The following is a 25,960-nucleotide window of genomic DNA, read 5'->3' on the forward strand; positions in this document are numbered from 1 at the left end:
TCTTTTTTTAATATGCCTGGAATTGTTCTTGTTTACAGGCCATTTTCTTGTGGTTCATGGATTTGTCCACCCAGACTATTAAGCTCTTTAATGAAATGCTGTTTGCTGGTTTAGTAATAGCAGGCATTATGGTAAATGATCCATCATATGATGTGTCCAGCAAAGGGGTAGATAACTGTCCAACACTTGTCCATTGCTGTCTGACCTTCCTGTAAACTCCTTTACTTGACTTCCAGGATCATTTAGTTTTCTTTATATTTAAGATTTGTCTTGGTTTGCATAAGCAAGATCTTCAGAGCAATGAACACATCCATTGTTTTATGTAAGGGACAGTTAACCCTCACTGCATGAGTTACCCTCCCATTGCTACTTAAGAGATGTCCTGCTGATAACTGCTTTAAGAACAGCATTTTGTATTATTATTACAAGCAAGGTGATGATTATTATCTTCAGCCTTCGAAGGACTTGTCCTCTCCCTGGTTACCAGAGAGTGAGAGAAGAAAAAGTCTTGGCAATACAGAGGAAGACTGCATTTGAACGTGGCATTTGGCTCTGCAGCCCTGCACGGCTGGGTCTGCCAGCACTTATATCTTAGCACTTTCCTCCTTCCCTTAAAAAATTTCCAGAAAGTTTATAAGTTAATAAATAATAAAAAGGCTTATAGTCCTTGGGCCATGTAATTTAGTATGGGTGATAAGCATCTTTGAAAGTATTATGCTCTGTTATTACATAGATGTGTCGTTCTCGTTTGAATATTCATCTGGTGGAGTAATCAAAGGTAGGCAAATATTACAAGCTATGGTGTATATTAAGGGTTGGCATGAGGCAGTTGTGGCCAAGCACACAGGGTTCATCAACACACTCCAAGTGGTGCTTTTGTTAGTGCTCTTTCAAATGTGTTATTGCCATTTTACACCCCGTGGAAGCTGACAATAGTTTGTATTACATTGCGTAAGACTGGCTAAGGTGTTGGCTTTATGTATTTCCAGGGAACCTACATGATGTGTGTATGTGTGACAACTTCTGTGTCCTTCAAGTGTTTCTAAATCATAGCTTGGCATTGCCCTGCCAGAAATAAGACTGGGCTTCTGCTTGGGAGGTGCATGAAGCTGGTCAAAGATAAGAGCCTTACCTACATCACTGCAGGTGTGGTCAGAAGGATCAAGGTGCTTAGCTCAGTTCTGTGCTAATTCCTCTTGGTTGTGTTAACAGCTAGTGTATTACAAAATATTAGCTGATTTGTTTAATTATTTCATATACAAGTATAATTACTTCCAAACATTGTGCAAATGTGGAACACACTACTGCTTTCTCCCCTCAGGCTTTGCTGTTTCAGGGTGCAGCTGTGTAAGCACTGCAGTTGTCCTAAAATAAAATCTTGAAATTCCAATCTGATTCTACTTTCTCGTGTTTGTCTCTGTTCATTTCATGTATTAAATGAATTTCTGTATTTATGCGAAAATAAAAAGTATTTAGAAAAGCAGACTAGACATTGAAGAGTGAGTGGAACCTACATGATGGTAGGTTAAGAACACAAAAATGAGTGGTGTGCTTCATTCTGGAACTTTTGGAATTTCTGTCATTGGTTTATTCTCAAGTTTGGGATACAGCTTGTCCCAAGTCATAGTACATGAAGTCCCATTTAAACTCATCTCCAACATGCAAAATGTGACCTGTTGCTTCAAGCACGTTTCAAATAGTTCGTTGGCATGTGCTTTGATAAAAAGCTTCAACTTCCAAATTGCCACTGTGTGCTCTGATGGTGATTTGGGTTACTGTGCAGTGAACCTGACAGGGGCACAGATCCAATGGGGAGTTGTTTCTCTGCCCAAAGGACTTTGTAGGGGCTAGATTAGTTCCTTAGACTTTTTTGCCATACAGCTGAATGTTTGTGTTGCCCATCTGAGGAAGCAGTGTTGGGATGGGAGGGGAGAGGAAAAGGACCTGTAATGTTCTAGTATAAGTGGACGACACAGGAACACGGAGTTGAGTCTCCCATTGTAGTTGCCCTGAAGTCTGTAACTCCATCAGCACAATCACAAAATGAAAACATAACCTAAGCCATGAAATCTTGGTTTGTAGTTTCACAGTCAGTGTAAGCGTAGGCTGATGGTAAAAGAGGTTTCACAGCTTCCCGTCTGCCACAGACTGCACACTTCTCTCCCTCTTGTTGGCACCAGCAGACTTTCTGCTTGATGAGAGAATCTCTGACTAACCAGTTGTTTTTGCCAATTTAGTTCTCCACTGGATCGGTTCCCTGGTATAGTTAACTCCATGGTCACACAAATATTTGTTCTGGCATAAGGGATGGAATGGTATTTGGATAGGAATAAGTGGCTGGGGGCAAAGTACAAGTTCAGTGCTTGAAGTACACCCTTAGCATGTGGTTTCACAAGCAGTTTAAAGAATTCTAATATTATTCTTCCATTAAAAGAGGATGTCCCACTCTTATACCTGGCCATTCACTGTCTTTGCCTTCCTTATGCTGCTGTTGTGTGGTTCAGTATTTGCTTGTGCTCTCTTGCTGATATATGTGAAAAACCCCAAGGTTTTAGGGTTCAGAACTGGTCTGGCAGGTGCTGCATAAGCAGCTGCTGATGGCACCACAAGCACTTGTGCTGATGGGGAAAGGACAGGAAGATGAGCTGTGGGAAACTTTTTAGATGAGAATACATTTTTATCTATTCTTATTTGAAACTGCACTGTTAGTGGTTTGTTAGCTGCAAGTTTAAATTTTTTTAGGTTGCTTTTCTATCTTATATATCACTGCTTGAAGCTCCTCAGCTAAGCTTTCTGTTTGTCTCAGTGTTGTAATGGGGAGGGTAAGCATCAGTATTTTGGTTCCACACTTGGGTCCCAAACTTCAGAGAAATTATGTGGATTGAAATAAAATTCTGTCTCGTATGATGCTACTTTGAGTGACTCAGGCTGGAATTGATCCTACAGATCTTCATCTGAGAAGCTTTCAATTCAATTTGAAACTGCATATTATTATATTAGAAATGTTGGTGGTGTATATTGTGATTAGTCCAGAGTGGTGAGACTGGTATTCTATGTAGGCTGTTATTTTAAATAGATTAAATCTTTTTGGAGGTGTTTGGTTTACCACTAAAAATAAAACTTCTGTGACAACACTTACATTGTCAGTGTCTATTTATGTGTTTTAAGGAAACCACTACAAAACTGGTGTACTTTTCCCTCCTCTCATCCAAATAGTGTTATCTTGACCAGTTAAATATTGACTGCATGCTTAGTAGATATTAACTGGTTCATTGGGGATACAATTAGAAATATTAGTGTATATTCAACATGTTTAATGGGACTGACCTGCATTTTTTTTTAATCTCTTTTAATAATAATGAGACCTTTTGGGAGTTAGGGAGTAGGTTTTTTCTCTACTCCATTCTGAGTCAGAGCAATAATGTTTTCCTCGGTGGTTACTCTCTCCATCCTGTCAAGCTGTTTAGAATCACCCTAATGTAGGTTACAGACTGCTCAGTGTTTCCTCTCAAGACATTACTTTAGTAAACAAATACCTCCCTGTGTGATTCTTGGGAGGGGTGTGTTTTGTGTTCTATGAGACTACTCAGTTCAAGATTTCTCTAAGACCATTTTGAATGTAAAGAGAAGAAAAAGGCTTTTGATAACTTTGGATAATTTTATTGGAGTTGCAGTGGGCGGATGCATCTTCTGAAAAATAAATTACAGTCTGGGTAACTTAGGTCTGCAAATAGAGCTGATGTCTTAATGATTGCTGTCATCTTTAATTATTTGTTGTTTTGACAATTATTTAATTATTTAAACTGTTTGTCTGTATGATTGTGCGGGGGGAGGGGGGGGAAGCCCTCTGTTCGAAGGTATTTATTGTCTAAATGAGTTAACTTCTATCAGAGTGGCTTATCTCTCCTTGCTATCAAACAGATGATTGCATTTCTTGAGACAGCTTGAAAACTTAATGCTAATAGACTCCTAATTGGCAAGTGGAGTCTCTCAGCTTTAAACTGCCAGCATCGTGTTTTTGTTAATTACACGGTAACTGTAACTCATGTAGCTGCAGACATTAGCTCAGAAAAATCCAGTCATCTTACCATTAGTGAGTAAATAAATAAATAGTGCCTGTATTGAACTATAGTGAAATTGGTTTGTTGCAAATACACGGTGTCATTGGAAATTTATCATCTGTGTGTGGACAGGAACTGGAAACGGGCTCCGAGGCAAATGAAACGGCTCTTGTTACCTTTTTAGGACATAAGAGTCACTTGAGCTCCTGGAGGAACCAGTTTTACAAATGATACCTATGAAAGGAGAGGAAACATCATTATCCTCCACAAATAAACATGCCTTGGTGTTTGGAAAGTTAATTTGTATGTTATTTGCCAGACTCATTTCACAACAGAACACTTGCTTTGAGTCAAAATGCATGTTCATGAACCTCAGGGGTTTTAGTTTGTCAAGCTACACTTTTTCTATGATGTGAGCTACCAACTTGAAAAGTTTAATGACAATAACGTTAATGTAACATTGCTCTTGTAATTCTTATTCTGAATGGTGTGTTCTCACTGCTTGTGCCCATTTTTGGATACTCTGCTGTGAATAGCTGTGGAAAGACACTGCCATCAACTGTAAACCAAAGTTACTTTGTCCAGTTTTTTATACAGCAGCAGAGGTATTTCTAGGTTGTCACCTGCCTTCATAGAAAATTGAATGACTAAAGACAATAGGTACTAAGCTATTTAGGATTAGGGTGACTACTTTTTATTCTTGGATAGACTTGTAGCAGGAAAAAACCATGGTAATTCAGGCTTATTAACAGATGAATGATCTGAAGTAGGAAAATATTAGAGTATTTTTTTGTTAAACAGGCTTCTTTGTTTATTTCCTGGCTGCAGTATAATAAGCTGTAAAGTAAATAATTGTGCCATTTGTAGAGGTGTGAGGGCAGAGCAAGATCAGCAAGAGAACTCTATTGCTTGATGTCCTCCTGCCCCATGGGGATGGCAGAGAGGTGATGTGGGCAGGAAATGTGATGGCAGTGGGTGACTTTGTGTCCCATGGAGGTTAAATGCACATTGCATCAGCACCTTGTAGTTTAGAAAATAAGATAGTTAGATGATAATGTGGTTTACTTTATAAAAGCCAAGATGAAGATAGTGGCCTCAAGTGTTTCTCAGTCCTCCTGAATACATCCTGCTGAGCAATTCCACTGCAAGACACTTGAATAAATGAAGGAAAATAATGGGTTGTGAACCTGCAATTTGATAACTTTGTCTAAACTGTTGTTTCCTCTTCCTTTCTCCTACTCTGAGAAGTGCAGTACAGCTTCTGCCTCAGCCTTAGGACATTTTCCAGGGCACAAGGCCATATTAAAAGTGCAGCTGAAGGTTTTCTCGTTTAGTTGCTTCACCTGCTACTTGGACCATGCTTCTGTTGATGATATACGTATCTCAGGCTTTCTTAGGTAATATGGTGGTAATACTTTGCTACTACACAGATGAAATGTGAAGCTATACAGAGTCATAGCTCTGGAGTTAAAGGCAGGAGGAAGATGAAAGCCCTTCAAAGGCAGTCTGGGTGTTGGGAAGAGAGAGCAACTTGTGTTTTTCTAAACAAAACCAAGTTAAATGTGTATAATTTCTGTAGGGTTGGGATGCTGCTGCCCTGACTCTGGTTGCCTTGAGCCTAAAGGGACAGGGAGAGGAGCTGGTAGAAATTGGAGCCCTCGAACAGGCTGGAGACAACAAGGGCGACACTTTGAGTGGGACTCCAGACAAATCTGTTACCTTACCTGTACTCTGCCCATGAATCTGATCAGAGAAGAGCTTGTAACAGGTGTTCACTGCTGGCTTAGAGGAGTTGTCTGTGCTCAGGTTTATTCCTCAAAATGATTGCAGAAGAGGATTGATATTGCAAAGTACAGGGGTACATGGGATGTCACAGTGCCAAAGTGATTATATAGTAACAGAGAATGATCAGTTTGTGTGTTAAAAGCTTCAGTGCCTGCATTGTTTAAACTTTAATCAGCCCTCCCTGGTGGAACAGCAAGCATGTGTTTAGAGTAATGCTTAATTTGTAATAAATTTGGAATTAGGGCAATGTTTTAATGGTACTCAGCTTGCAAGGAAGGGATAGCTGGAACTATGAGGATTGTTAAGCATGGCCTCCTAATGTTGGGGGGAGTGTTTATGTGGTTTTGGCAATATAAAACTCCATGTTACTGCATGTGCATTCTTCTGTCCTCACCAAATACTCTGCCAGTTGACAAGTAATTGAAACAGTTCTTTGAGTATGTAACGTTTGGATTATTTTGAATTCAGTGTGATTAGTAGCACTGAGTAGGTCTGTGCTGTCCAAGGTGCACTGACTGCCAGGACAGTTAAATCCCTTACCTGTAACTATTTGGTTAATACACCTGAAGCATATATAGCATCAGGAGCTTTCCTTGACCAATTGATGCACTACTTAGAACTGTTACAAGTTCTTCATGATGTTAAAAAGCCCTGGTATGACATTTTTTGGTGAACATATTTCACATGAATAGTGAGTGAACAGTTACAAAGAGCACAGAATTCCAGAAGCTTCAGAGGTGAGTGAGGCTTATCAAAGGAGTGGTACATTTTGGGGATCATCCTAAAGCACTAATGCCAGGTCTTCTGACACTGAAAACTTGAGGTTTGTTCTGGGAGTGGGAGATACATCTTAAGTACAGAGGTCACTACAGTGCATTCTGGAGGGTTTGGAGTATCATATCTATTGTTAGAGTATTATTTTTACTGCGAGGTTGGTTTTTTGTTTTCTTCTTTTTCCCTCCCTATCTTCCTCCTCCATTTAAGGTGACTCTCACAATTTTTTATGGTTAAATATAGGAAGTCTGAGGTGCACATGTGGGTTGAAGTTTCACAGCTTCAAAGCTTACTGTTGTTTCATGGTGAGCGTAGCTACAACTTCCTTGTCCTCTGAAAACTTTTACCCCTTTTATTTGTTGTTTTGAAAGAAGGATAAGACCTTATTCTTCTTGTAAATACTTCTCACTCAGCATTAAGATATTTTGCCCTAATCCTGAAAACTCAGTGACTGGCAGTACTTGTGAGTCTCTTTATCTGTTGAAGATTTAAAATACTCGAGCTGTGGGCTTGAATGTGGTCTTTTAATTCTGTGTGCATACAAGGAAGGAAGTAACACTAGATGCTTATTTGTAAGACAGCTTATGCAGCACATTATGAACACCTGAAACCGGCTTTTTATCTTCAGAGAAAGTTACTCTTTAAGTTATATGAATGAAACAAAGGGCAAAGAAACACAGTTGATTGGAGGCTGTAAGCTATGGGGAGGAGTGCTTCAGTCTCCTAAAATAACGTATTTAAATTTTAGTTTTATGTTATAATTGTCTACCAGTGTTTATTGGGATTGACATTTTGTGCTGGTATTTTATTCATATAAAAAGCACTCTAGAGAAGCATGTCTTTAATTATTAGATTTCACTTGCTCCTTGTCCTCCTTGGTTAAACATTTGTTTCCAGCACAAGTCCTGTTACCTGATTGGATAGCAAATATGGAAAAATTAAAGATAAAGCCTGTGATGGCAAATATGTGATGTGGCTCTTACTGACTCTTGAAGGATGAAGTGCAATCTGAATTCTGTAAACAAATGCAGTTAATTCTAAAAAAAATATTTTTAAAATTGTTGCGGCTTGTCTGTTACAGAAGAAAAAAAAAAGCTGAAGTATAAGAAGCAGAGTAGCCAAATAAGTCTGAGGATTGAGCAACAGTAAACTGAGCCATGTGATTACAGAGTACATATGGAAATCTCTTCAGTTCTACAGTTACAAAAGGTTACCCAAATTTCATAATTCCACTTCTTTTTTGACTTTATAGCCACTATTGTTTGAACATAGCGTGTTGAACTTTGAAAGCAATTAAATCCACAGGAATAGGAACTGCAGAGCAATGACTCCAATCAGATGTGCCAGATGTAAATTCACATGAGGCAAAGAGACTGAAAACTTGCACAGGGCAGTAACAGTGTTGCCTTTATGTCTGAATCAGAAACAGAGTTGCTGTTTTAGGGTGTAACTGCCCCACCAAAATGTCAAGTGCTGCCTAAAAGGCAACTTTTTTCCACTTGTTTGTGAAATTGGTTTTTATGTTGTTTAATGGGATTTGTCACAAGAATGGCTTAGGTGTACTTGTCCTCTAATTTCAGCTAAAATTTGAACTAAAAATATGACCTAAAAACTATTACTGAAAAACAGTGGAAAAACTATTGTGTTCTTACTATGTAAGTTAAAAGGAAATATTTTGATTCATTCTACTTGCTGGAGTGTAACATTTATTTTGGTAAGTCACCTTTTAAATAATGTTTTTTGAATTCAGTATGCAAAACAAAATGACAACACATACTAAGCATTTAAAAATGAAACTCCAAAAATGTGTATTTGAAGGAAAGATAGGCTAATTGGTGAAGATTAGAGGATGGTAACAAGAAGGTGAGGGTGGGCGCTTGGAATTAAAACTTCCCGTAAAAAAATGGGGAATAAAGAAATGGGTCTGGGCTTTAGACAAAGATATTTTTTATAGAGAGGTGGTGCAAAACCACAGTCATTAGTATTAACATGGCAAAATCCTTGGTGAGTTTGAGAAGTTATTTACTGCCACATATTAAGATATATAAAGCAGCCATGTATCTGTTGGTGTAAACCACAAGGGATTGTTTTATACAAGAATATGAAAATATTAACACTGACATACTGCAGGGAATCTGCAGTAGGAGAGGTGAAATCAGTCTTAAATCAAGCGGGGGAGGAAGTGTTTGTTCCTTGCACAAATATGCTTTAAAACTGCCATGTTCCCAAGCTTCATGTTCCCAACATCTGCAAAAAATAATTCAGCTGTAGAAAGCAATTACAAACCCATTTAGAATAAAGCTTGCTGCAATTGGGTCACTTTTGGCAGGGGGAGACTTTGAAAGGAAAGATTTCAGTAAGGTACAGTGATGGTTTCTGTAAGTGAGAGAGCTTCTGAGTTCTCAAACAGGCTGCAATTTAATTCTTAAAGTCACTGTTGTTTTTGAACGTGTGTGTGGTGGATTTTGGGTTATCTTGTTTACTTGGTAGTCTTTTGTGATTAGAAGTTGTAAGGCACAGGAAATAGCTTTATAGTTCCTTCCTCCCACAAGTTGTAATTCATTTGTGGCCATCAGGATGTTTTTCTTGGCTTATCTCTTTCTGTGCAGTTTGCCTTGCACATCTGCCACATAAATTATGAAACTGAACTTGAAAAGCTGAAAATGTATTTCAGATCCTCCTGTCCATAATGCAGATGGTATCGTTGGTCAGAAAGAGCATGACTGCTACTTGCATGGAAGGTGTGGAATAACCCCTGGTATTCATGGACTGAATTGGCTGGTGTTGTATTTGTAATGGTTCTGAGGAGTGGCTGGAAAATAAAGAACTTCAAACGGTCAAGTATCTCTAATGTTGTGCTGTTACCTCTCTGTAACCTGAGGTATCTCACCAGGCATTTTGGCAGATGGGTCCCCATCTGTTTCTTCGTTCAGTGTGGACTGCTGGCTTCATATTTGGTATCCATATGTTTCATCTGTAAGGCTCTAAATCTAAGCTGCATGTTTTATAACAAAAGTGACATTACTGACAGGAGCAAAATGAAAATTCATTAAGTTTGTTACATGTTTTTTAGTTAGTTTGTCTTCACTCAGCAAGGAGAGAAATGCTGGGTGAGACTGAATATATGAGCTCACTGAGGGCAAGAACAGCACCATCTTTATTTTGAAGGCAATTAATGTCTTTTTCTCTGAATAATTATTGGTAGCATTAGGTACATAAATTCCTGAATGTCCATTATATTGTTTGGGATAACAGGTGGATAAATGATGTCTTATCTTTCTGCCCTCTGTCTGTGAAACTGTTTTCATGTTGAGCTTTCCAAGGTAGTGACAGACAGTCACAGGGCATCGAAGTCTGGTCCTGAAGTGCATCTTTCTATGTGATTTTCTTAAATCCTTTCAGTTGCTTGAAACACAAGTTTGGACCAGTGATCAGAGCCTGAAGGAAGGGATGCTCACAGAAATAAGTGGAGTTAATAGATGCTGCCCCTGACTATGGGGTGCTGCTTGCACCCTGGGCTGGCCTCTGGTGGTTTGGGAGGTGGTGCTGTGTGGATTGGGATCAGTTCTTTTTTAGCTCACCAATTCAAATGCTCTGTTGAAAGTATTTCGTGCCCAGATGGATAAGTATTAAATGATTTTTTTTAATTGGCAAAAGTGTTTCTGGAAACTAATTAACAGTTTAATAGATGCCAAGATTCCCACACCTGGGAGTGGGGGAGACATATCCTGTACTTAGACAAGTTGTGTAGCTTTTTATTTACTGTGTGCTCTCAGTATTTGAAACTAACTTCTGCACATGGTTTAAAAATGGATCATTTAATATTAAAGCAACTTTTTTTGTATTCTCAGAAAGCTTTCTCTCTTATTTCCACTCCTTCACAGGAACCTTTTAATCTAGATACTAAAAATAGTTTAGATGCATGACTCATAGGAGTTGAATGGTGAGGATGAGATGGTGTGTTCACTCTTCTCCAAGGGCTTCATCTTAAATGCACGTGTGTCTGTAGGTGGAGGTCTTCTAGATAACTGTACTGTGAAAATATTCCCAAGGTCTGCCTTATCTCTTCTCCAGATGTTGAATGTTCACTTGGCTCATTTTATAGTGCAATAATTAATTCATTTATTCTTTTAAAAAACAATTATGCATACAGTCTTAAATGTCTAGAAGCAAAGCTACACTATACGTTGGGGCTTTTGCCTTAAGTTGTCAGCCCCGTACTGATTTTTGGGAAATGTGAAAGCAAATTACGGCTGTTGTGTTTGGGTAATATTCCTAAAACACGCACCATGGATGGGATGAGCAATAGCTCGTGGGTCCCTGTGTTGTCCTAGTGGGTGACTGCTGACTTCTCAGCTGAGAGGGACCAGGCAGCTGAACCGATTGGAGAAAATGAGCTGCTGGAAGACAAAGCCAGGGCTTGAAGTGCAGGAGCAGGGAGTTGGCTCAGCCTCCAGGTGTGAGTTACTGCTGCCTTTGTTCAGTTTATGTTGGAGCTACCACTGTGCTGGTAACACACCATCCCTATGAGAAAGTACTCCTGTTGTCATCTCTGTGCCTTCCCATAAAAACAGTAGGGATGTGTAGATGGAGAGAGGAAAGGCAAATAAGTCAACCTTCTGCATGTGTTCTTCTTTATTTAGTTCAAGTGAACTTTCCTTATGCTGTAACTTAACTTTTTTTAACTATTTTATGCATTTTATGGTCTTTTCTGATTGTATAATGCAATTTATTAACTTAAATCCAAGAAACAGGATAGAACTGTGCAAGTGTATTCTGACATGGTTTGTCCATGTGGACTAAAGGCTGTTACTGTAACAGTCTCCTTTGCTATCTCACCAAGTGAGGTGGTGAGATTTTATTCAGTCTGTAACATCTGTTCTGTCATGGACCAAAGTTAAAGTGTGCTTTGCTTTCATTTGCTGTGAAAGTCACAGGAAACATGAAGACTTTCTAAAAATAAGGAAGCTGCTAAAAAAATTACAGAAGGAATGAAATTAAAGTATTGGTATTTGAGAATTGCCTGTTGAAAGGATAATGTTAAATACCTTATTCAGAAGATAAAATCATGTTGTGTCTGTTTTGGCATGTTAAATAACAAAAGGTTAAAATATTTTTTTCTTGTAAGAAAACTTTGGCACCAGACTTCAGAGTGCTGTACAATAACGGAGCTTCTCTTCTGTTCATCCAGACCCTTCCTGCTATAACAGACTAATTACTTTCTTTAAAAAAAATAATTTCTTTAGTGTTGCTGTTTGTTTGAATAACATTATTGTTCACGCTGCATGTATGACACATACATGTAAGTAAAGCTTGAACTTTTTTTTTCTTCTACATTTAGTCCTTAAACAGATATTTGCAGAATGGAGTCTCATTGGAAACTCTTAATGGTGGTAAAATGTACAAAGTTTCTCATCTCAGCTTTTAGGATTTTAGCGTTCCCAGTAGTAAAATTAAAAAAAGGAAAACAGAAGGTGCATAATCCAGTGGTGTCCTTGGAGTAATAGTTAAAGGCATAATATTATGCACATAGGAGTCCCATGTATACATGATATTGTAATTGGTTTGAAATATACATTGAAAAATATTTGACTGTGTAACCAGGTTCCTTGCTGCAGCTGCCGAGTCCCTCAGCACAGTGGGCAGCTTCCCAGAGGTTTGAGAAGTGTTTCTAATTAGGCTTCCCCTGTCCAATCCAATACCTTTATCATCACTATAAAGAAACTGCTGTAATGTAGCCTGTCTGTGGCTTCTGGTTATTTTAGTTTTCATAAAATTAGACATGGCATTTCACAAATCTTCTGTGGATCTAATGTCCAGAGATGTGCTTGTGTCCTCAGTGACACCACCCACATCAATAGCAACTCTAATCCTGATGGTGCTTTTAATGGAGTGGTCTGACTCTTGCCCCAGGGCTTATTCAGGGCTTTTAAGTTTGTGCAGAAACATAGACTAAGATCTGTTAGGCTTTCTGATTCCTTAATATACTTTTCAAGTAAGTTCCATTCTGAATGAATGGATGGATAGATATTTATTATTCTTTCATTACCTTTAATGTATAAATACCTTCTTTTCTCATGATGCTTATTTTCTCTAGTGCAGGTTTTCTAGGCACATGCTGTTGAAAGGTTTCTGCATATTTGAGACTGCTGATATTTGAGCATTCATACAAAGTGCTGAGTATGTGATGTTTGAAGGTCTGAAACTTTGAGATATAACACTTTATTCCTTTCCCAATGAATGCTTATCTTAGGAATAATTCCTTCATTGCTCCCAAAAATCTAGCTATGAACTGTGAGCTTTCTTTACAAGTTGTGATTTCATACTTGAATGTATTGTCAGGCTGATGACAGAACAGAGCAACACTGACTATGGAAAAAATCTGAAAAATAGAGGAGATGCTGGGAAGCATGAAGTGGAAGTATCTGTGTGATGTTCTTTTGGGAAGACCATGGAGACTGAACTATTTACACTTTCTAGTGCTACAGGCTGCCTCCAAGGTTCTGAGCAAAGTGTTAAATCACATGGACAAAGACAAAAATTGTTGCATCTTTTTCTTTAGTAGGTTTGCTGCCATTGTATTTAATCACTGCTGTTTGAGGATTAACCTTCAAGTTTGGTGGTTAATTTTAGAGCAGAGATTAGCTGAGAGAACACTATTCCATTTCTGTTGCTGACTGTGCTCAGAGCCTTGTGTTTCCCCATCCCCGTTTCTGAAGAGTTTCTGGTTCAAGGGATATGATTTAGAGAAATTTAGGGTGGGATTTTTTTCAGTGTGGAACCAGCAGTAATGATGTGGATAATTAGTTCAGGCACAACAAAACTGATTGTAATGTTACCAGTTGGAAGCTATTACTAGAAACAGTACAGTTATAGTTGTGTATAAGTGATTGTAATCTCCTAACAGATAATTGAGCTGATTTTGTTTACAGCATATGAATCTGTAGAGATCACCTTTGGTCCTGAACAGTGAAAAGTCTTCACTGTGAGACAAAACATTTCAATTCAGGATGTTGTGTTTATTTAATTTTTTTTATTAAAATGTTGGCTGGAAATAAAATAACTTTGCTGGCATAAAAGTAGTTTTAAAAAAATAATTCCTTAGTCTAGAAAAGTATTCTTTTTCAGTGCTTATTTTGTGACTATTCTATAGAGAACCCACTGCAGAAGTGCTGATGTTGCTGAGAGCAGAATATACCTCATGCTCAGTAATATTGTCCTTCTGATCATTAGTAGCTTGGTTCATGTGGCGTTGTGTAAGATCAGAAGCCTGAGCAGAGTAGCTGGATACATCTCTCAGAGCCTTACACTGGAGTATGTTGAAATCAAACACAAATAGGAGTTTTCTGCAGATATTTTTATCACTTACTAGTGTTTGTGTGTATTTATGTCCACATTGTGGGTTATGTTCAGTATCTGCTGGTAGAGAGGAGGAAGACAGGACTCCTCTTAAAATCTGTCATTGTTGTATCTCACCTGTGAAGTGCTCCTGCAGTGTGTAAGGTTTTATTTTCATACAGGCCATCCACAAGCTGCCTTTCATTTCCATGTATTAAAGATTGCTGAGGACAATCTCAGACCTGTAGGATTTTTATCCTTACACCTGAAAGTTCAGGTGCTTTCAGGCTGTTGAAACTGTAAAGGTTGAATTGGCAGGTAATTGGTAAACTTTTTGGCTGGACCTTGATAGCTTCTCTGATCTGAGTTTTATATGGGCGGGTACAGAACTTCTTGTTCCCTCTTGCTCTCCTTAACACCATCTAAACATCATTCTTACCTCAAATAATACATTGAGGTATGTGCAGTGCTGCTCTCACCCCTTTCATCCCTCTCCTCTCCCTGTCTTGCTTAATTTTCTGTTTGTTTTTTGGGGTTTTTTTTTAGCGTGCTGCAGGATGTGACACCTGGATCCAGATGACACCTTTATCTCAAATGCACAAATCTCAAAATGTAACTTTGAATAAAATTTGAACTATTTACAATTGGTTCAGTTCTTTGAAAAATACAGACAAAATTGTGGACAAAGTAGTGTTTTGGAGGTACATGATGGATCTATTAATTTTCAAAATATGTTAAAATATAGTTTATAAAATATGTGTAAAACTTTTTTTTTTAAGAGGAAGTGTGTCTTATTATCTGATGCAGTTGGAGATGGTCAGATATTTGCAACTACTGTCTACTGACTTTTCATTAGCAAATGTCCATTTATTCACATAGAGGAATTTAGTTTCAGACCTGAGCTACCTATTTAGTGTTGCTATAAATTGTGGATGCAAACATTTAAAGTTGAGTTTTCTCTTCCAAGAAATTAAAAGCTGTCATCATGCTGCCTGTTCCACAAAGATCTGACAGTGCCCTCTCTTGGCTTTTCCAAACAGTTTGGTTTTCTTCAAAAAAAAAAATAATACTGAAATAAAATAATTTGTTAGGGGTACAATAAAGATTAAAAATCATCTGTTGACACTAGTCTGATTTAATAAACTTGAAATAAATGTAACACAGAGAAGAATGCAACAGTTTGTGATGTTTGTCAACTCCGTTATTGCTGTGCCTTTATTTTGGATGTAACTTTCACAGTATACTTTTCAGTTTGATGTCTTTGTGTCAGAAGTTCCTGTAAATGTTCTTGTCACAAGATTTCAGTTGTGCAGGTTTCAGTTAACGATTTGGGGTGGATCCAGTTCGTCTGGTAGATAACGGGGTGTTTTAAACGCTGACTGCGAAGTTGCTTTCTGTCAGCCTTGACTGTTGTAGTGGATTTGTTTGCAGAGCAGACCCTGTCCATGCAATCCAGCACGATTCCCTGGAAGCTGCCCAGGATAAACCAATCAGAGAGCCCCCCCTGGTGTTGGGAAGTATCCTCGGATATTAAATTTATATCAATCACAGGAAGTCTTGGCAATCAAGCTAGTCACTTTTTCCCTTCACATCTGGACGTAAATTATTTTTTTGTTGCAAAGGTCACAGGAATCATGGGTAGGGCATGGAATGAGGGCCATAGAAAACATGGGAAAGGAAGAATAAAACTGTATTTCCACCTTTTTAGAAATGGTTATTTTTAAGTGCCCTGGAATGATGCCAAACTATACAACAGTGGTGGTTTTTTTTTTTTCCTTGAAGTTTACATTTGTTACTGAATTAAATGCGGCTAAAAGATGCTTTGGTTTGGAACGTTTTGTGCCATTAGATCTCAGCTTGGCATTTATAAAAGAGCTTTCTCCTAGTTGCTGAGAACAATAACTTTTCTGCAGGAGGAGTTTAGAAATAGAGCATGTTTCTGTACTTAGGGAGGCTTAACTGCACCTTCTTTCGTTTGGCATTACTTAATTTCCCTTGTTTTCCTTCCACTTCCCCCTTCCAACCCCGCTGCTGCTTTAGCCATGTGCTCTGAGCTCTTCCATAGCTAATGCTGCCATTTATTTTTTTACAGCAAATTTGCATCTTTTCACGCATTTTCCATTCTTAAAGTCTTTGCTCTAAGAAATTAAGGAAATGCTTCATTTTGTGCTTCCCCCTCCCAATCCTCCATCAAGTCTCTTGAACAAACGCTTAAGGAGGGGTTATAAAAACAAGCAGAACCTTTCCATTCAGCTCCCTGCCTTTCCTTGCTTTGGACAAGGGAACCAGTGTGCTGGAAGCTGCAAATCCTGAAGCCTGTAGCTTTGGGGTTGTGTTTTTTTCCACACATAAGGGAAATAAAGATGGTATTAGTTCACGATTTTACATCTGGTGAAGAAAATATCAGAAACAGAGGCTTGAGGTGTGTTTGGCATAAATGAATTTGTAAAACCTTAATGGCTGTTGTTCCAAACTGCTACTGTGTTCCTACATGCTTTTTTTTTAATATAGACAGTCTCTGTTAGCTTGCTGATTATTTATTCAGTCATGTACCTTATGCTCTCTTTAGACACAAAGTTGAATAAAATCATACATCAGGATCTGACAGCAGGAATTCTCATGCTGAGAATCCAGGATAAGTCCAGGAATTTTATTCTGTTTTAACAATTACCTTCTGTGTCCCTTTTCAGACTTAAGGGGATCTCATTCTTGTTTCTGCTGTTTATAACTCCCAGTTCCAGGATCTTTGCTATCCTTATGCCAAATAAAATTGAACAGGAATTGCTTGAATGCTGCTTTGTGCCAACTTCTACATGTACAGAGGGATGATTATTGAGCATCTTGATGTTTGTTATTTTTTCTTCTTTTAGATATTTCAGGTTCAGAAGAGGTTTTTAAGCAGCAAATGCCTTTTCCACATTGCATTATAAATCATTAGAACTTTCTTACAGTTTAATTAATTTGACTTTGTGGGATGGTTTGTGTTGAAAGTCATCACCTTACAGGGTTTTTTAGCTTCTGAAACCAGTTGTATGATGTACTTTTAAATAAACTTTCAAACTTCTGACATGATAGGTGTAAACATGTTATTTCAAATACATTCTGAGTATGTAGAGAAAGCAGAGGCCACCAGGGCTCCTTTCAGTGGTAATTTCATTCCTGTTGCCCTGGAACTGGAGAGCTGGTTTTCAAACATTCTCTATATGAATGAGGCTTTGGGCCTGTTCACTCACTTAAAATATAAGGAAAATTATTGTTTTATCAAATATATCTGGATGCTTTTAGGGGCACAAAGGACGTTCCTGGTCTTATAGGTTACCCCTTTGAGAGATTAATTAAAAATCCCCAAAACCCCATATTTACTATTTTAATGTAAACAGCATGGAAAAATTGCCTCCTTTTTTCCAAGTGAGGCTTTTCTGTGACCTCTTGTAGAGACAGCCTGAGCTCCTTACAGTACTTGCATTGCTGTAATTGTAATTGAGTGCTCTGCAGCTTTTCTTTTGCTGTTTTGCCTTAATTAAATAAATAGAAGCTAGGAAACAGGCCTTCTAGTGAATCTCCTCTCCCTTACTTCAGTCTTCCATGTGATTTTTTGTTTGTTTTGTTTGTTAGTTTTCACCAACACCTGTTTAATACTGATATTCTTGAGTTTCCCTTGTAGCACTCATTCAAAAAGAGCCTAAACTGCTCCTGATTGAGTTATAAAGCCTCTTGCAAATAACTGTGCACCATTGCAAACCATATCTAGTTGCAGAAGCTATCAGCTTTGACTGTAGTGGTTTGGTTTGGATTTTAATTTGACCAAAAGCTGGACTAAATCCAGCTGTAATGTAATCCCTAGTTTCTCATCTGTATTCTTGAAGACTAATGGAATAGTAAAACCCTCCTAAAGATAACTTAAATATGTTGTATGGTGTCCTCAGGGTAACTTGTGCACTAAAGCTGTTTTCTTTCCCACTCTGTAGAGGTATCTCATTAAGTGAGATACGCACCAGTGTCATTATTAAGTTTTCATGTGTTTCTCAGTTTTGATGCTAATCTTCATGTGTGTGAATTTTTTTTCCTTTGCAGCACCAATGTGGTTATGAATTATTCAGAAATAGAGTCTAAGGTTCGAGAAGCAACCAATGATGATCCATGGGGACCTTCAGGGCAACTCATGGGAGAGATTGCCAAGTAAGTGATAATTTGACTCAGTGATGAAGAAAAGAAAGGTGCATTTTATATAAGAACGTGAAATCTGCTGCTAAATCAACTCTGCGGTATGCAGACTGATAATGCTGAGAAGTTGCTGTAAATCAAGTCTTATTTTTTTAATGAATAATTTTAGAATGTATTGAAAACTCAAACAAAAAATTAAGCCCAAGTATTTTTTAAATTCTTGATTTTCCATTTATGTAGCCTCAAAATTATTTCAATATATCTGACGGTTTTGGAGTGTTTATTTTCAAAGTGCCTTTTTGTGACTTTTCCAAATAGAGCAAAACATGTCAAATTCTTCCTTGAGCTTTTTTGTCTGTTAAAATTAATTTGACTAGTTGCAGTGGTTATTAGGGTATTCATATTCAACGTTGTTTTGGTTACAGATTAGTGAAGGTTATTTTACTGCCTCAGATTTTTCGAATTACATTTTTTTTTTTCTTTTGTAGTCCTGGAATGTAAATAAGTAAAACCAGGGATAGCTTTTTCCCTTGTAATGTCACCCGACGTGCCTGGGCTTAGACCACGCTGCCATCTACTGCCAGCCCTGAGTCTGAACAAGCCGTTGTGGCAAAGCACGGAGAACATTTACTCCTTTTGTTTAATTCTTTAGGGCTACGTTTATGTATGAGCAGTTCCCAGAACTCATGAACATGCTTTGGACTCGAATGCTGAAAGATAATAAAAAGAACTGGAGGAGGGTTTATAAGGTGTGTATGTCTGAGACTTCGTCTTGGTGCTCGTACCGTGTTTAGATACTCCTACAGCACTTATTCCACCAGTAACCTTTAATTTCTTTCTTAACTGTTTTGTAATTCTGTTAGTGAAGTCAAAGGTGTCTTTCAAATGCTGTATGTGAAAAAACCACAAAATTTCTGGTTTTAGAAGAGTGTTTAAGATCCTACTTAATGAACGTAACAGAGCAATTACATTTTGCTGATATTCAAGTGTTGGAGTAGCATTCGCAGTTTGAATCTGCCCAAAGGAGTTGTTACAGAGCTCCGTGAGAAGGAGGTAAGTTACTGTGCTGTCAGGAAAACATTTTTGAAGGAGTTCAAGAATACCTGAAATAAAATGCAAACTAATCTTAATTTTCTGGCAATTCGTAATTCTTTAAAAATTGTAGTTGAACTTTGAGTGGACCGGATTTTCTTGCAGATCTTATAACACTTTTCCAAAACACGATTAGGATGTAACTGAGTCATTTGCATTTTTCTTGTCTTTGGTGAATTAACATGGTACAGAAACTTTTTGCTTGAGATTGTATCATGCTGCACTTGAAGTGGTGTTCAGTGTTCACTGAATTATGCAAATATAACCTCATTTTTTAGATTTGATGTAACAGGCTAGCTTATATTCTGTTTTTCTTGATGCCAGGATTGTAGCAAGACACAATTAATTCTAAAGCATGGTTTGTGCTTTTCACAGGTGCTTGATGTTTTGTAGTCATAGTAATTGTTTTCCCTGAAGTACAATAGAAATTAATATTTAATGCTATCACACGTAGCTACTTAATGTTATAAAGACTTCTTGGAATTGCTTATCAGGTCTGGATTGGATGAAATATAATGATAGTTTTAGCTGATAAAGGCACTTCTTCAGATAAGGTACATTATTTTTTTTTTCTAGATAGAAATCCTCAACATAAAGAATTGAAATTAAGGTATTATTTAAACTTCATTTGTTTTGTCACTTGCTTAAAATTGTCCTGAAATGCAGTTTTGTATATCCGTGGAATCCTGCAGAAGGCTTCTTAAATTCCTGTAAGAGTTACTTTTCAGTGAAAACCATTGGAAAATTGTGAACAAAAGAGGCAAAAGAAAATGCTTTGTTTTGCAGGGTTAACTTTTTCTCTTAAATTGTTACTGCTTTCTCTTAAAATAAGCAGTAGCTGATAAAGGTAACAACTTGTGATTTAGTAGTAACAAGTTAGGATTTCACAAATACAGTTTTGATAGTCTAAAGAGCAAAAGGTTCATGTGAGGAAAACATGTTTTTTTTCTTTGTGAACCATATAATAGGCATTTATTTTAAAAGGGAAAGTCTTATTGCTTACTAATTTGGGGAGGGGGGTAGGTTGGGTTTTCTATTACCTATTTAAAAAAAAAAAAGATAGAGCTTTTGTTCATGCAATCATAAGGTGCTTTGTATTTTTATAGTCTTTGCTGCTCCTAGCTTACCTCATAAGGAATGGATCAGAGCGTGTTGTTACAAGTGCCAGAGAACACATTTATGATTTGCGATCCCTGGAAAATTACCACTTTGTAGGTGAGCAATAGAAAAATCTTATAAGCAAATTAAAACAGTAGTTGGAGTTGTCAGTCACCTGAACCAGCTTAGAAGCTTCCCCAGTCTAATTAAAATGTGACTGTTGCCAGTTGTGTGAAGAGTGCAGAATCCAAGACGTGGGGCCCTAGAGTATTAATTAGTGAAGACAAGAACTTGCAGAAAAGACTGGCTAATAACAACAGAACCAACACAACATGAGTGTTGGGGTTTATATTAAAATATGCACTGGAGACTGGTCCCCTGTGGTGTCCGTAAAGGAATAGCTTTAATCATATGGGAAGAAAAGGTTAGAGCTCCAAAACACACACATCTGTTTGAAGCTGGGGTTTTTTTCCTCCCACCAAATAATATTTACAGTGCAAAGGCAGCAAGGCCAGTGTGTGTTTTGAATGTGAAAAAGGCTGGAAAGGAGCACATTTAGCTTATACTACTTCCCAACTGAAAGCAGTTTTTCAAAAAACCAGTTTTACAGTGAGACAGTTCTTGCAATGAAACTTGCCAAAACTGTGCTAAAAAGATTGAGGGGAAAAGGGGGATGTTTTGAGGGGTTAAAATTGTTCAAGTGGAGCATATAAGTTCTGTCTCAGTCTTTATTAATCTTTCCAGTGTTTCAGCAGCAGTTAGATGTTTCTAAGTACACCGTTCAGTGAAAACTCATTTATCTAAGGATGAAAATTGGTGTTAAAGTGTTTGGTCCCTTTTAAACAGATGCAGTGGACCTCAGTAGCCATAAAATCTTTGATTGCTCTGCTCATAATTCAAATTTTCTTATCATTTTGATGTTCAGTATTGCTGCCTCTTATTTATTTTTTTCCTTTTTCCCTCCATCTTCCATCCATCATCTCTATCCTGCATTACCTATACAGATGAGAATGGCAAAGACCAAGGGATAAATATCCGCCAGAAGGTAAAAGAAATGGTTGAATTTGCTCAAGATGATGATCGGCTGCGGGAAGAGAGGAAGAAAGCAAAGAAGAACAAAGACAAATACATTGGGGTTTCCTCGGACGATGTTGGAGGGTTCAGATACAGTGAGTACTGGGCTTCCTTGGTCAAGGGTTGACAATCCCCACTTGGCTTAGATCACCTGAATAACTAAAGGAATTTCTAATATGTTCCTGTTTATGCTTTTTCTTTTATGTTTCTTTAACTGTCAGTGTTACTATTATAAAGGAAATCTTACGTATTTCCCCCCCATACAAATTTAAATGAATTACTTTAAAAAGCATAAGTTAGTCTTTTCTGGTCATAACTAATTAGCAACTTCAACAACTAACATTAATGCATTGACTTAATCCAAACTTAGCTGTATTGTTTTTATCCATAGGCAGAGTCTCCTTGTGAAATGGATGCTGCTGTAGCAGAAGTAGATAAAGAAATGCCCTTGTAAGTTAGGGTTTCTTAGTCAGTCTTTTAATCAGAAAAATAAAAGTGATGATGCTTTGCACCCACCATGGCACAAGGCTTGCTTTGCCTCCTCCTGCCAACCTCCTTTAGCACCACTAGTTAATTTGGGTTAGGGCTTTTTGGGTAGTGATCCTGTTTGGGTGGCACAGCATAGGTAGATAGATGCCATTAGACATTTTGGTTTTCCAAGTAATACTTGAAAAATACCTGTGGATTTTCCAGGGTCTGTCAGATCTGACTTAATATAAGCACTAAGTACCTTGCTTTCTCCTTGCTCCCTAGTCCCTGTCATAGTGTGTAGCAGAGATCTGAACTTGAACTGGCTTTTATATCTGATCTATCCCAGCATGCCCTCCATGATCCAGCTGTCAGTCTGTGTTTTCTTTGGCCTAAGTAAATCCTTGGCTGCTTTTATTAAGGGATGAGTACCAAAGTCCCAATGGCACAAGGCTCTGGGTTGCTAGAATTGGGGAGCTCTTTGAGAAGGGTTTGGTGTAAGAGCTGAGCAGTAACTGTGCACAACTTAAAATTTCACTTGTCGCTCTCTGGTGCTGTCTGTGTGGTTTTTTTACTGTTCTTCACTGGGAACCTTAAGCTTAGATTTACTCCCTTCTGGTTCTGACAGATTATTTCTCTGTTCTCTCTTTTTGTCATATGAAGAGTAGTTGAAAAATCTTTATTTCCATGGCAGGATATATATTGTTTTATTATATTCCTTTAGGCTTTTGCTACCTGCTTGGAATTCTGGTGACTCTCTTTTTAGGAAATACTTATGAGTCACTGTATTTGTACTTTGAGTACATGTCCCTCTGTTCTTTCCCTGAGCTTATCTTTTGACTTGCTCTGTAAAGAGTCGTGATCTATCCTTTTATGCTGGGTAGAAGCCTTTCTCCATATGCTCCTTAGTTATCACTTGGGCTTTTTAATTTGAAGGACTAGTTTCTTTGTCTTGTATTTAATTTTTATGATATTTTTTATTATTCCTTCATGTGGTGAGTAAAGTAAAAAATGAAAAAAAATCCAAAAGAATCTTTCTAGCAGCAGAAAACAAACCTTTTCCCAGGTGAGATTTGTAATCAAAAAGATTCTAGTTATTTAGACATAAATGCTTGTATATTCAGATTTTTCCTTAGTTCATTTTATCCTAAAGATACCGAGCTCTTAGTTGGTTTCTTTTTTAATTTTAAAATTTCTACTGCACAAGGAAACCCTTCTAAAGGAATCTGCATTAAAGTGCTTGAGAGCCTGGCATAAACTGAAATAAGGCCATTTTATTCTCCTGCAAAATTTAACAGCAATGCATTTCTTAGCAGTATCTCCTTTTCCAGTGATAAAGATCTCACTGAGTATCTCAAGGATTTGTAACAGATTCTCTACTGAAAAAGTTTGATTGATCTGAACAACTATCATTGGAGACTTGCACTTATGTCTTTAGTAAGGAAATACATCCTCTATCATACGAAATTATCAGACAGGTATAACTTAAATTTTGCACCTTGTAGTGCTGGAATCCATAATTTTCTTTTTTATTAAAAATGGCTTAATTGAATACATCTTGAACGTTGTCTGAGCTGCAATATAATTCCTGTGGAACTTGAAGTAATGATTTTTTCCATTGTTCTTCCATTCTGCTACTCAATTTTACTCAGCTTAAGTAAAAAAAAGTATAAAAAGTGTCTTGTTTCATGTGTGTGATGGCCTGGAATGCAAAATGTTTGTCTAAAAATGTTGTCTAGAAACTGAGCTGTTTTCCTTGCTTTATACGCCTTTATATTTTGGGCAGAAGGTCTGAGAAGATCACAATACAAGTTAAAGTGTGATGTGCTCCTGATAGTTAAGTCTTTGTTAAAATGTTGGGGGTCTTTTTCTTTTGAATTAAGCTCAGGTTGTCTCTGTGTGTATAAGTAACTCAGACTTAGTGTTTTAACCTTCCTTGTTGGGATTGTACAGCAAATGTGCTTATTTCAAGTAAAACCGACAGCTGTTTGTAATCTAAGATACCAGTATGGAGGTCTTGAATACTTGATTAGGAAAAAAAGTTTTTGATTCCTTGATAATAATGTTCAGTAAAGATGTTCAGGGTACTCAGTGGCTGCTGAAAAGGTGAATTGCTTTACTGCCTCTTTTTTTTGTTTGTTTTCATCTCTTTAAAAGGTTTCTTTAACTGCTAAGTGTGGAAAAGAAAACAGAAAGTTGCCATGCATTGTACACGTCTTTTGAGATTTTGTTACTGTGCTTTTCTGTGTTCCTGAATGTCAGTGTGTAAAAACCCAGTGATTTACCTCTGAGCACACAGCTTGGCCAGGAATAGAATATTCTGCATTAAGTGACTGTTCAGAACTGGTGTGTCCCCTTTTTGATCAGCTGCTTATGCAGCCAGGGTTGATGGTGCCACTTGTCCTTCTCCAGCAGAGTCCAACAGGATCCTGATTAGGATTGTGTCATTCTCATAAACAAAAGTCTTTGAATCTGCATTTCTGCCACTTAATGATTGGCATTCCATGCTGTGCCTTGCTGTAATAGTGTTGATTCAGCATGGTGGGAGCTTTCAGATTGCTTTGAAAACTTGTAAGGCTTTATGTCTGTGGGGCAGGGGGGCTTGAGAGGGATTCCTGAAAGACCACGGGCATTTTTTTCTTGCGTTATCTTTAATATTTCCTTGTCTTACACAGGTGAAAGATATGATCCTGAGCCCAAGTCCAAATGGGATGAAGAATGGGATAAAAAGCCAGCTTTTCCATTCAGTGATAAGTTAGGTGAGCTAAGTGACAAAATTGGCAGCAGGATCGATGATACCATCAGCAAGTTCCGAAGGAAAGATAGAGAAGACTCTCCAGAGAGGTGCAGGTACTAACTGGAGTTATTTTAACACAAATTTATCTGTGAAATCACTATTATAGAGCTGTTTGACATTACTGAATATTCCTTACAATGCTCTGCCATTCCTTTTGTCCATAAGGAAGCCTGTTTGGGTTCAATACCTGCTTCCTGGACTTCTTATGCAGGTCTTCCTGGCCTTAGGGAATAGTGTAGTTCTGGCAGTAGTTAACTACTCTTGGCTGCTTTCCATTATTGCCCCAGCTTAGAAAGCTGCTGGCAAAGCAGGGAATTTGGCTGAAATTTTGTAAGCTTTTCCTTGTCTCAGCAATTCCATGGTCTTATGCCAGTGTACCAAAGGCTGCCACTTAATGCTACACTTGCTCTGAATGCTGAAGTGCCAAGGAAGAGGAAGATAAAAATTGCTTAGACTTAACTTGACACAGGGCTGCTTCCCTGAACTGATTCCAGGAAGAACAGCCTGCAGGTGGCTTCTTTAAAAAAAGTCCATTTCAGTTGAACCTTTTCAAGAAAGTTCTTGTATTTTACATCTGGTCATTAAATTTTTTCAGTAAGGAAGAAAACCTACCCTGCTTTGCCTCCAGAAAGAACTTTACATACATCACACTTCAACAGGTGCATTGAATTTAATTATCTGGAGATCAAGTTCGTACTTAACAGAATCTGAAATTGCTGTAGAGAAAGTGCTCAAGTATATTGAAATAATTCCCTTTTGGGAAACAACTTAAAATTCAAATTTGCACTGAGATTTGATTAATATTTTTTACAGGAATGTCTTTAGATACAGTCACACACATATATACATATGGGTGTATATGAATATAAAAATACACATGCACACGTGTCTGTGGTGCAAGAATAAAGCAATTTTGCACAGAAACAAGATATAATGGTAATGGTAGCATTTCTGGGGAAAAGGCTGGTATGGTCTTCTTGCTGGGGCATTAATAAATCATAAAACTGGTATTCTTTGCACACACATCAGGGTTTCCTCTTAGAACTTACTATCAATGGACTACAAAGAGAAGGGATCAGAAGGAAAGTAAACAATTTCAAATGTAACAATGGTATATTGCTGTGTGCTTTTCTGTTCTTACCTTTCAAAAGCAACTTGTCCCCTGATGTCTGCAAAGCTCATTTTTTTTTTATCTTATTTCCTTTGCTTTATTTCTGAATGGCTCCTGGTCTCTTACACTGGATAAATTCTTGTACTTTTCAGTGGTCTAGGCAGGCCTTTCTGAAGTCCAATCTTTATCAAAAGCAGC

The 25,960-nt window shown here is 37.7% G+C and overlaps 1 protein-coding gene across 1 annotated transcript in view; it reads left to right on the forward strand.

Moving 5' to 3' along the window:
- CLINT1 (clathrin interactor 1) overlaps window positions 1-25,960 on the forward strand; it is a 46,515-nt gene that overhangs the window by 6,142 nt on the left and 14,413 nt on the right. Inside the window, exons 2-6 of the mRNA XM_051794240.1 lie at window positions 18,033-18,137; window positions 18,775-18,871; window positions 20,321-20,429; window positions 21,317-21,481; window positions 24,530-24,704. Coding sequence (XP_051650200.1) covers window positions 18,033-18,137; window positions 18,775-18,871; window positions 20,321-20,429; window positions 21,317-21,481; window positions 24,530-24,704 — 651 coding nt within the window. The remainder of the gene's footprint in view (window positions 1-18,032; window positions 18,138-18,774; window positions 18,872-20,320; window positions 20,430-21,316; window positions 21,482-24,529; window positions 24,705-25,960) is intronic.

This window comes from Manacus candei, unplaced genomic scaffold (genome assembly GCF_025592945.1).
Source record: "Manacus candei isolate 608988 ecotype Guabito, Panama unplaced genomic scaffold, ASM2559294v1 h1tg000037l, whole genome shotgun sequence".
Lineage (NCBI taxonomy): Eukaryota > Metazoa > Chordata > Aves > Passeriformes > Pipridae > Manacus > Manacus candei.